We start from the raw sequence: 11093 nt of genomic DNA on the forward strand, positions 1-11093 counted from the left end.
GTGTATAACACTTTCGTTTCCGAGCTTTTGAGCTTTTGCAATGAAATATTAAACCATCACTCCCCTATGGCCTCTCTCGCCCCTCTCAAAGTGTCCCGCCCCTATTTTTTTTTTATTTATTGTATTAAAAGTCCTTGGCAATATTTTTAGCACAGGGGCATGTGGAGAGTTATTATATATAATACAGGTTGTCGGCGGATTTTATATTCTAATTACATCTATTAGAACTGTTTAGTAAAGGCTAAATTAGACCATGTATTGTTTAAAATTTTGACAATATCGAACGTGAAGATAAACATTATATGTGACCTAATGTTTGCATTCAATTTCCGGTATAACCAAGTGCCTCCGTGGTCTAGTGGTATGATTCTTGCTTAGGGTTCAAATCCCGGACGATCCTTTTTTTTCTTCATTTTATTTATTTATTTATTTATTTATTTTGGGGGGGGGGATTTACTAAATGAAATTATTCAAAATGTGAAATGAAAAAGTTATGACGTCTGGCGTGTACAAATTCGTAAAATCATTCTAACTAAACAATAAAATGCTTTCTTTGGTTGTTAGTGCGGGAATTAATGTCGCGGCTGTTGCAGAAAAAATACATAACCCGCGTAAGCGGGTTATGTGAATTTTTTTCTGCAATAGCTACGACGTTAATTCCCGTACAGTAACAAACAATGAAAGACATTTTGTTGTTTATATTTACATGTATATCTTTATTAAAAAAACATTCAAAGCAAATTAAATATGTTAAATATTGTATTATAGATGTGTATGTTATTGTATGCATAATTGATGGGACAGCCGTTGCTTAAGAAATCTATGCAGGTGGCTTGCTAAGTGTTGTTTACTGACTGATTAACAGCAATGGTTTTTTTTTTTTTACAAGAAATAAAGGAAATAATATTCAGTGGGTTTAAATAAAGTGTGATAAATATTCTATATAAAAAGAATCTTCTATACACATTTTAAAGAATAAGCAATCAAATCTTTATATCCATATTGGCATTTTTTATTTGCTTCTATATTAGGGATGTCAAAATATTTATTTTCCTTAGTCGACTATTCGATAGCATTATTCGAACGATAGTCGAATATTCGGAACATTTTCTGAAAATAGAATTTTATTTCAAACTTCACTGGTACATGTCGTATTTAATTATAACTTAAAAAACCTTTTTAAAAATATTTAGCCAAAATGTATCATCAAATGCCTACATTGCATAGGCACCTAACGTGTGGATAGCGTGTGAAATAAAATAAAGATCGTTATTTTATCCAAAATGCATGATTTCCCCGTCAATTACATTCATTAATCAGTTTTTAGGATAACAGCGCGATATTTTTTAAAGCTTATAAATATAAATGGGGGGGGGGGGATGAGGGGGTTAACACACACTATCCACTCATCAAGTGCCTTGTTAAACAGTTAAATACTAGTACAATTGTTTATTGCCCCGGCTATCAAAATGTCCTTACAATGTAAGCGAATTGTTTTAGTAATTATCGAAGTGTCAAAAGATGTTACGGTTATATACGGTGTGTTCCCTGCATTTCAACATTCTTAAAATAACAAAATATAATTGGTAAATGGTATGAAATTAATTATGCCCAATTAATAAATTTACAAACAAAGTCCAGAAAAGTGATCCATAATTTATCAACAAAAAGAACACAGATTAGTCCCGGTAATTGACGAATAATTCTCGCCGTAGTGAAGCATTTATATAATTACTATACTTTCTACAGGTACATGGAAACTCAACGGTTTTTGTGAGGAAAATTTATTTATCTTATTGACTGTGTCTGAGGAAAAACGGTTTCTCAATTTTGAGATGAGAATTCCATCTCGTTTTCACACTTCTATTGCACATAGACGTATAATACGTATATGTATAACATTTATTTATTTATTTATTCGAATGTCGTTTCATTATTCGATCGTCGGTCCATTCGACTGATAGTCGAATAGTCGACTGTTCGTTGACATCCCTATTCTATATACATGTATACATTTAATAATTCTACAAATCTCCAGGGGGGGTGGATTCCCCCCCCCCCCCGAACTGCGTATGCTCTTCTTTTTTCCCTAAGCAGGGGACACAAATTCTCTGAATTAGCTTGTTTGTTTTGATTTTTAATTAAGCTAGTGTATAGATACTAATAATATACTTGACAAAAAATTCTTAAGACTAAATATCAGAATCCAACCTTGTTAGATAAGTCGTTCCAGCCATAGTACTTGTGTGAATACTGCACGACACAAAACACCCTAATACAAGTACATCCAGAAAACTCTGATAGTGAAAACTTCCAACATATTGTAAATGTTTGTTTGTTTGTTGTTTGACGTCCCTCTCGAGAATTTTTCTCTCACCACTTGCCGGAGGAGGTCTGCAAATTTAGACCTATACTCGGCACTCTGGACCATTGAGCAGTGAGGGATCTTTTTCTTGCCAGCACCTACTGCGACACGGGACCTCGGCTTATACGGTCTCATCCGAAGGACCGGTCTCCGCGTCCCGCAGTGGGATTCGTAGCCGCGACGTAAGGATCCACTGTAAATGTTGTAAAGCGTTATTCACGTGTACTCAAGTAAAAAAGGTTGCTATTTGATTAATTGATTGAGCTGCTGAATTTTTCACTCATATGTGACGTCTCCCTACACCGGTGAAAGGCTTCAAATTTAGACCTTTACTAGACACTTAGGGCCATTGCAGCCACGTAGTATTGGGTAGGGGGGAAGGGCCGGCACACCCCACCCCACCCCACCCCCACTTTTTTTCAAATATAACTTAATGTTCATTGTAGGCCGCTCCCCCCTTTTTGTTGTTTTGTTAAAATTTGATACTGAAAAAAGTTGGAATCTACACCCCCCTCCCCCCCCCCCCCGAAAATAGGATTTCGAGCTTGGACATTTTTCCTTTTTTATTTTTTTTTTTTAATTTTATTTATTATTATTATTAATTTTTTTTTTTGCTTGTCAAGTTTTTCTCAAGTAAGTTGAATTTTTTTCTCTGGCTGCTCCCCCTTTCAAAAACCATACTTCATCCCTGCATTGAGCAGTGAGGGTTTTTTTTTTTATCGTGCCAACGCCTACCATAACCCGGGACCTCAGTTTTTGAGGTCTTATCCGAAAGATCCGTAACATTCACTTCTAATGCTTGGCAAAGTACAGGTAGCAGTCACTGGTTTACTGCGGAGCCGGGAACAAGAACCGGACCCGTACCTTCCGATCACGAAGCGAGCGCTCCATCACGAGGCTACTGCGACTAAAATCCGTCGGTTAATATATTTTAAGAAGATACAAGTAACCTCATCGTGCAGTGATAATAATAATGTGCGATCAACAGCTATAATATGGATAATAGTAACTAATGGTTATCTGGACAATAAGAAATACACACTGAGAAATCATTGATAAAATGTCAAAAATAATTTAAAAGCATATTGATAGTTATTTAAAAATAGTTCAGTAAATTGCCCACTGCATGTCAATTCGCCTTCGCAATTAGTTCTGAAGCTTGATTGAGGTTGCTTGATTTTACTAACTAACATTCCTTTCATTGTGTTTTTTTTTGTCCTATTCTTCGTACAGTATGTTGTCTTGTCATAAACTAAAGAATACTTCACTTATTTTAAGTATAATTTAAAGTATAATAATATATAATATTATACTTTCATGTTAATAAGTTGAATCTGATTCGTTGAGAAACTTTTGTTAAAAGACACTATTACCCGCTGAATAATGAAGCCACACTCTCCAGCGTAGCAACAGTTAACATTGCTTGACTGCGCAGAATTCATTAGTGCAAGTTTCACTGTAACATGTATTTGTATAAAACATTCAGTATAATATAATAAATATTGCATGTAGTTGAGTGAAACATTGAAGATTTTCACCCCTGGAAAACCATTGTAAATCTCGGCTGCGCCTCGCTTGACAATAGTTTTCTTGGGTCGAAAATTTTCAATGTTACACTCAACTACATATGTACATGCAGTATTTATATAATTTATAATGAAATATGAAGATAGCGAACAGTAATCAAGTTTAAAAGTCCAACGAAACCATACAAATTTGTAGCAGAGCAAACACGGACCTCTAATAACATCAGAGTTGGGATCAGGTGCCATGGAGGAGTAAGCATCCTTTGTCGACCGGTCGCCCCCGCCATGTGCTCCTTGTCGGAAAAATTCGAAGACAATTCAATGTAAAAAACAATTTGTAGAAAAATCGTCAGTCTTCATTCGACTTAATGATAGATTTTATTTGCTGACAAGGTCGATCATTGTATTGACCTTAGAATTTGCGAAATTTTACTTAAGCTTTAAATGAGAGTGTTGGTATTCTTGTTTTATCAACTTATTTGTCATAGCTTGCCTCGTTTTCGTTTGTAGAGTATGTTCTTGCACATCAAATCAACTGGGAGACATAAAATCCATATGCAGGATTTTTTTTCAGCTAAAATTCATCCATCCATCCAAATAGACAGAGAAAAAGAGAGAGAGAGTTGTTTTAAATCTAAAATATAAATTGATAGCTATATGTGAAAGCAAATTAACAACTTCTGATCATCCTTACTTTGTGCTATTTTTATCTCTGTAGGGAATGTGTGTTTTTGTAGCATAGACAGCACAGTCCCTACTCTCTGCAAGATGTGGAAAGTTTATGTTGAAATGATAGAGTTAACATTCCTATTTATTACTTCTTGCTACTGTAACTCCGGTGTCCTTAATGTCGACGATCTGGTGAGAGAGTATTCAAATGCCTGTGGACACATGTTTCTCTGCTCAGAACTGGAGGCATCATCTTATCCCTATTATCATCAGGCGTTGAACCGCTGTCCCAAATGTTCATGCGAGGACGACTGTTTTAGTACTAATACATGCTGCCCAGATAAATTTTTCAAGTCAAAATTCCAGGTCTTCACAAATTTTTTGCTCGGTTCTGCAGACAGAGAAAGTTATCAGAAGTATGAAGTTATTGTGAGCTGTCCAGATGGTGCAAATCCGTCCGCTAAGGCAGAATGTCAAACTTCGTTGACGGGATATCAGTGGACTAAAACTCCTCCTGTGACGTCATTAGCAACAAATTTATCATACTCCAACAGATACTGCGCATCCTGTCATGGGGAGGCATTAGATGACCTTGTTTTCTGGGATTTAGGCTTTGGGAAAGGAGATCTTCCAAACATTGCATATCTCATTAGCCCATTTGAAGAACTAATTAAGCTTGGAGAAATGTTACAAATACCCTTTTTGTTTTCACCATCACACCAAGCAAAAAACATAGTGAAACAATTGCCTTCCATGTACCTGTTACCTCCGACTTGTCCAACAGATGCTGATCCTAACATTAAAAAGGCCTGTGAATCATCGTATTTCTTACCTTTCCGTTTTCATCAAAACATTTTTTGCTACCTGTGCAACATACCGAAAATTAAGAACTCCGACAGTGTTATTAAAATTTGTAACGTCACAGGTCATTGGGATGCCAAAGACCTTACTTTAAAAGATGCCTGTGCCAACAAAGGAACATCAGCCATGACTTACCCCTACAAGAATGCATACTGTTTTTTCTGCAATACGATCTCAAACCCGCTAGAAAGCTTTTCTCCTCCGCCAGAAGGAAGGGATGTTATCCATTTTTACGACATTTACTTTGAGTATGAGGAGAAACATAGTGTCGATTGGAGTAAAAAAGAAAAACATGAGATAAAAATTAAGAATGTTGTCTTTAGAAATGAAAAAATGAACCTAAACATTCTCAACACAAAGATTGAAAACACTGACATCCGACTTCTTGATAATGGTATGTACAGATGGAAAGGAAATCTGATTGATATAAAGAGTCTAGTTCAGAGGAAAGTTGCCATGCATCCAGATCGTGTATGTGATCTTAGTCTTCTACCCGAGTCCATCAGACAATTCACTCTTACAAACTGCGATTGTGATATTGATTGTATTTTTAGAAATGTATGTTCCTGTTGCATTGATGCTGCTCTGCAAAGCTCTGCAACGTGTTTATCAAACACGTTACATGTCGAGTCAAGCTCAAATAGTGAAGAAGTAGAAATAATTGTGATTGATGGTTGTTCAAGAAACGAGGGTTATATGTATTTTCATCAGTATCGGAAGTTATGTGAGGATGATACCGGGGACTTCTCATCCTATTTTGTACATTATGGGTCGGCAACTTACAAAAATGTTTTTTGCTTTTTCTGTAATAGCAATGTATTTCGGCTTGGGCAAAAAATACTTCACAATAACTTCACACCACTTGATTTGAACATTGTCTGTCCAAGTTTTTTTCATTTTCTATACACTGGTTCTATTAATGCTGTAATCAATTCAGCAAAAGATAATGGATGCTCTGTTTTTTATGATACGGATAAGACGACTAAATGCAGGAAAGAAGAGGAAGACTATTCTTATGGAGGATTCTGGGCGAGTTCTTATTACAGCTACTATCATGATTATTCTCAATCGGAAGAAAAAATTGAAATCGTAAATATATGCAACAGCTCTGGAAAGGTTGTAAATGATATTGACTTAAATGTACGGTGGGCTTGTGAAAACATCAGTGACCAAGCGTTTCCTTCTGTATCTGGATTCAAAAACGAATTTTGCTTGCTCTGCAATGTTATTGAATCTGTCCAGACATTGAAGGACAAATGTGACCCAGGAAGTTTTAATTTTCATCCTGCATATAGCGAAGGGTGTGATTTACTTCCAGACGTGCATGCAGTATCTGAAGTGTATCCTTACAAGAATTCATTTTGCTTTGCTTGCAACAATGAATTTTGCTTTGAAAATAAGTGTTTTCCAAATTCATCGTTCGTTATTGACCCAGCGGATTGTTCAGGTCAGACTGGAAATGCATTGAGGATACGTAAACCCTTTGTATTACCTAAATTACTGCCGTCTGTCGTCTTCTACACCTCTCCGCATTATGTTACAGAGGTAGGTAGCTTAATGTTTTAGTTCACAGACGAAAGTGGCTAAAAATTTAATTCAAACAAATGATTCCTGAACTTTTTTTTTTAGATTATAGAGGTAAGTTGCTAAATTTAAAACGTCACAAATGAAAGGTTTTTTTAAATCGCCCCTTATTTACATCACACATGTAAATGACTATATTTTTCGTTTTTACATCAAAGACGTGACTTGGTCATAGAGACTAGTGGTTAACTTTTCTACGTCAAAGATTTGGGTGATCACAGGACCTCACACGTCACGTGATCCAAAATACCCATCTCAAAGTTATATATAAGAAGGTTGTAATTAGCAAATAATTAGCAAAGACAATTTTCCAAACAAGAAAAATCATTATAAGAAATTATTACTTCGTATTTTAATCTTTAGAATATCGGTCCTGATTATTTTCCATTTGGTTCTCATCACAATCGATGCCATATACCTAATATTCTAATATCCGTATTTGCAAGAACGATTTCCAATGATTTGTTGAAAAATTGTTTTTTTTTTTCAGTCTGAAAGATATGGTTGCTTTCCTGGACGAGTTTTAGTTGCAGATATCTGCGAATTGATAATTATGGATGGAATTGGATTATATGCAGTTGATATTTCTACTAAAATTATGATCAACTCTACCATTGCAAATGCAACCATTGTATTGCAAAAGATAGAAGAAGCACTGAAAAAAGATATCGTAAAACTATTACCTGGTAACCCTGGATTAATGACATATTTTTCTGTTGTGCCCTACAATAACCTGAATTTAGTAACCGAGAGCCCCGTACAAAATGAGCAATTCCTTATGGATATTTATTTTGAGATACCTTATGCAAATTATGAAAGAGATTTGATAGAAAAAATGCTTCTAAAACTTCCGCACGAGATTGATCAACAGAATTCCATTGAAAACGATAATGTAGAGTATTATATCAAAGGCTTGGGATTCTCGCTTCCAAAACATACCCTTGATTATGGTATGTCGGATACAATTTCTTATAACAAATTTAAAAATCGAATGCAATCTTTATTTTCGGGACCCCCTTTATCAGTTCTCTTTGTAGGAAACTTACTTTTCTGTGTTCATCGAAAATTCAATGCAAGTTTATTTATCTTTGATAATGAAAACATGCGAATAACATCAAATGAATCCTTGCTCAGTTTCGAAATGGGTGATTTTGCCATGGATTTTGCAGGTTTTATAGGGGTATGTGACTATGGGTCGCGATTCAATAGTATTGCAAGTGATAAACTAGTTACAGCTTTTGTAGATATACATTACTTATCTACGGTGTTCCATGGAGTTAGTGCTGTCAGCATGGCTTCTATTTTCCTGAGTTATTGCATTTTTAAGAATTTACGAACCCCTTCTGGTATCAATGCCATGTTTGTGTCTTTATCCTTGTGTTTGCTTCATATCGTGGGTACCCTTGAAAAACTCCTAGAGCACATCAATGTAGCATGCACGGTTATCGGTCTTATTCTTCACTACCTTTGGTTGTCCGTTTGTTGTTCACTTACTGTAGCAGCATTTCACCAATGTTTACTTTTTAAAAATTATAAACCAAAAGATGACTTATCTTCAAGTTCGAAAGAACATTCGCCAGTACTTTTCCACATTATTTTTAGCTTTTTGCTACCTTTAGTTGTTGTTGCTACCAATGGTATATTATTGTACGTTTTTTTGACTGATTTTCAATATGGCTCTGATAGATGTTTCCTGACTCATGAAATCTCGAACATTATTACATATCTTTCTCCTTTGGCGATTTCTACCCTTCTGACAATTTTTCTCCACTTTGCAACATTTAAATTAATAATTTCTTCAAAAGAGAAATTAAATTTAAAAAGAAAGAGAACCGAGTTTTTCTTACTGTTTAAAGTAGCAATCATCGTCAGTGTTATCGCCTTTCTTCAAATATCACAATGGTTTATAAGCACTTCGACTTATTCTTTCGTTGTGGATTTAATTATATCGACCCAGGGATGCACCATCTTCCTTGCAATTTGCTGCTCCTCTCAGATATTTAAGCTTTGGAAAACAAAGGGGGAAAACTTGTCTGAAAGCGATTCGACACTGTCGCTCGAGACTGAAAAAGCAACAACCACTGCATATGCCGAGTAACGTCATACAAGCTTAAGTTTGTTAATAATAGAGATTGTTCTATCTGACGTATCCGCATACGTATCCGTATCCGTATCGAAGTATGAGAGGCATCTCGATCCCGATGATTTAACCGTTGAGTAACATTTCCATCGTTTCTTGTTTGATCTTAACCCCATTCATTGGAAAATAAGATATATAGTAATATTTCTAATGAAACGTATCAAGTTGCTGTTCACACCTATCATTTTATGGAAGGATTTTAAAAAAATAAAATTAGTAAAAAAAAAATACGTATATTTTTATTAAATTGTTAAAAAAAAAATTTTAAAAATCAAAAAGGGACTTCTCTCTCTCTCTCTCTCTCACACACACACAAACACACACACAATATCAGGATATATTATTGTTTCATTCTAGAAGTAACCTTTACCAGAACAAGACATATTCCCCATAATGCATACAGTCAACGCTCGTTATCTCAAACTTGATTGGACCAATTAAAACTTCGATATATCCAAGGGTTTGAGTTAACAAAGTTTAACTGTACGAGGTGTCAGAGATCAAACATTCTGGATGAGTATAAGTTTGTCTACATCAAGCAGACACTTGAAATTGATTAACAAAGTGGAGAAGGGGGAAGCTGGGCCGAGGCAGGGAGAAAATAAAAAATGACAAGTCACCTTATCAAAACTTTGACAATAAAAAGGTGACCATACTGCATACTGTGTGTGTGTGTGGGGGGGGGGGGGGGGGAAGAAGGGGAGGTCACTGAAAATTTCCATCCTCATTTTCTTTTTTATCATTATCAACATTCTGTATATCATTTTATTATATTTGATGGACATAGTTCTCCAGAAAAGCTTTGGAAAACTGGCAATTCTGGGGTGGTTTGAAGACTCTAAATTCCCAAAATTGTTAGGTGATAGCCGTATCCGAAATTCCAGAGAGCTTGAGAAAGGACTACGATTTCCGAAAGTGATGCAATTACACGCAGTTTTTGTCGGGGATGAATTAACAATTATCGATAAAAGGAGATAAACGGAGAAAATTTTTTATGTTTATACATTACTTTATATACATGTTGACTAAAGTTTACTTAAATGATTTATTTATTGAAATTAAGATGACTGTAATTCTTTGTGTACAAGCGGGATCAAAACTCTGAAAAAATGCTGATATTTTATCAATTAAATGTTTTGTATAAATTTTATCCGTTATTCTGTGTTTTTTTTTATTTCTCTGCTACGTTGAAGCAGCCTCTTCTATTCAATTCTATGAACTGCGTGTTGAATTTAATCACACTTGCCCCAGTCTGGGCCAAAATGCATAAATAAATAAATAAAAATAAAAATTTGAATAAATAAAAATCAGCTGGATTGAAAAGGTAGCATAGAAAAAAATAGATAAATCTATTGTTTGGCATTTTTTAGTCTAATGTTCTTTTCTTTCTTATAAAAAGAGAGTTAAGATAATGAATACCCTATTTTGAAACAGTTCTATATCAAACCATGAATTATAATACACATGTACGACAACAAGAGAACTAAAAAGAAAAATCAAATTTAACAATTGAATTTTCATTTCATTACCTATTTTTGTCGCCATGAAGTCTTTTCAAGTTATCATTGCTGAAAGGACAAAATATAAAACAAAATCAAGCCGTATGAGAATAGGCCCGAAAGTAGCAATTTCACTGGGGAGGGGAAGGGGAGACATACAGATATTGTCAAATAGCTCATTGAAAAAAAAAAGAATGAAGAAAGTCAACAGACGCTATGAAAGTTTTTGTGTGTTCCCGGGGGGGGGGGGGGGGGGCTGGCATTTTTAAGCATATACTGGTAAGGGTCTGGAAGCAAATTCTCTTTAGAAAACTGCTACACGGTTTTATTGATTGTATGGATATCAACGTCTTTTGCATTTAGTGTGTGAGTGAGGGGATTAACTTTTATGTCATCTAATGTAAATTACAGAATCAATCAATAAAATGTCCTGATGTTAAGAGAGAGAG

General features: G+C 35.1%; 1 protein-coding gene across 1 annotated transcript; it reads left to right on the plus strand.

Annotated features, from left to right (window-relative positions):
* Window positions 1–5877: 5877 nt before the first annotated feature.
* On the plus strand, window positions 5878–9103 carry LOC133188165 (uncharacterized). Its single transcript, XM_061323547.1, has 2 exons — window positions 5878–6966; window positions 7496–9103. The coding sequence occupies exons 1-2, from the start codon at window positions 5878–5880 to the stop codon at window positions 9101–9103; spliced, it is 2697 nt and encodes an 898-aa protein (XP_061179531.1).
* The last annotated feature ends 1990 nt before the right edge of the window (window positions 9104–11093 follow it).

The sequence above is a fragment of the Saccostrea echinata genome, unplaced genomic scaffold (genome assembly GCF_033153115.1).
Source record: "Saccostrea echinata isolate AGI-Se365-2 ecotype Australia unplaced genomic scaffold, CSIRO_AGI_Sech_v1 ptg000016l, whole genome shotgun sequence".
Classification (NCBI taxonomy): domain Eukaryota; kingdom Metazoa; phylum Mollusca; class Bivalvia; order Ostreida; family Ostreidae; genus Saccostrea; species Saccostrea echinata.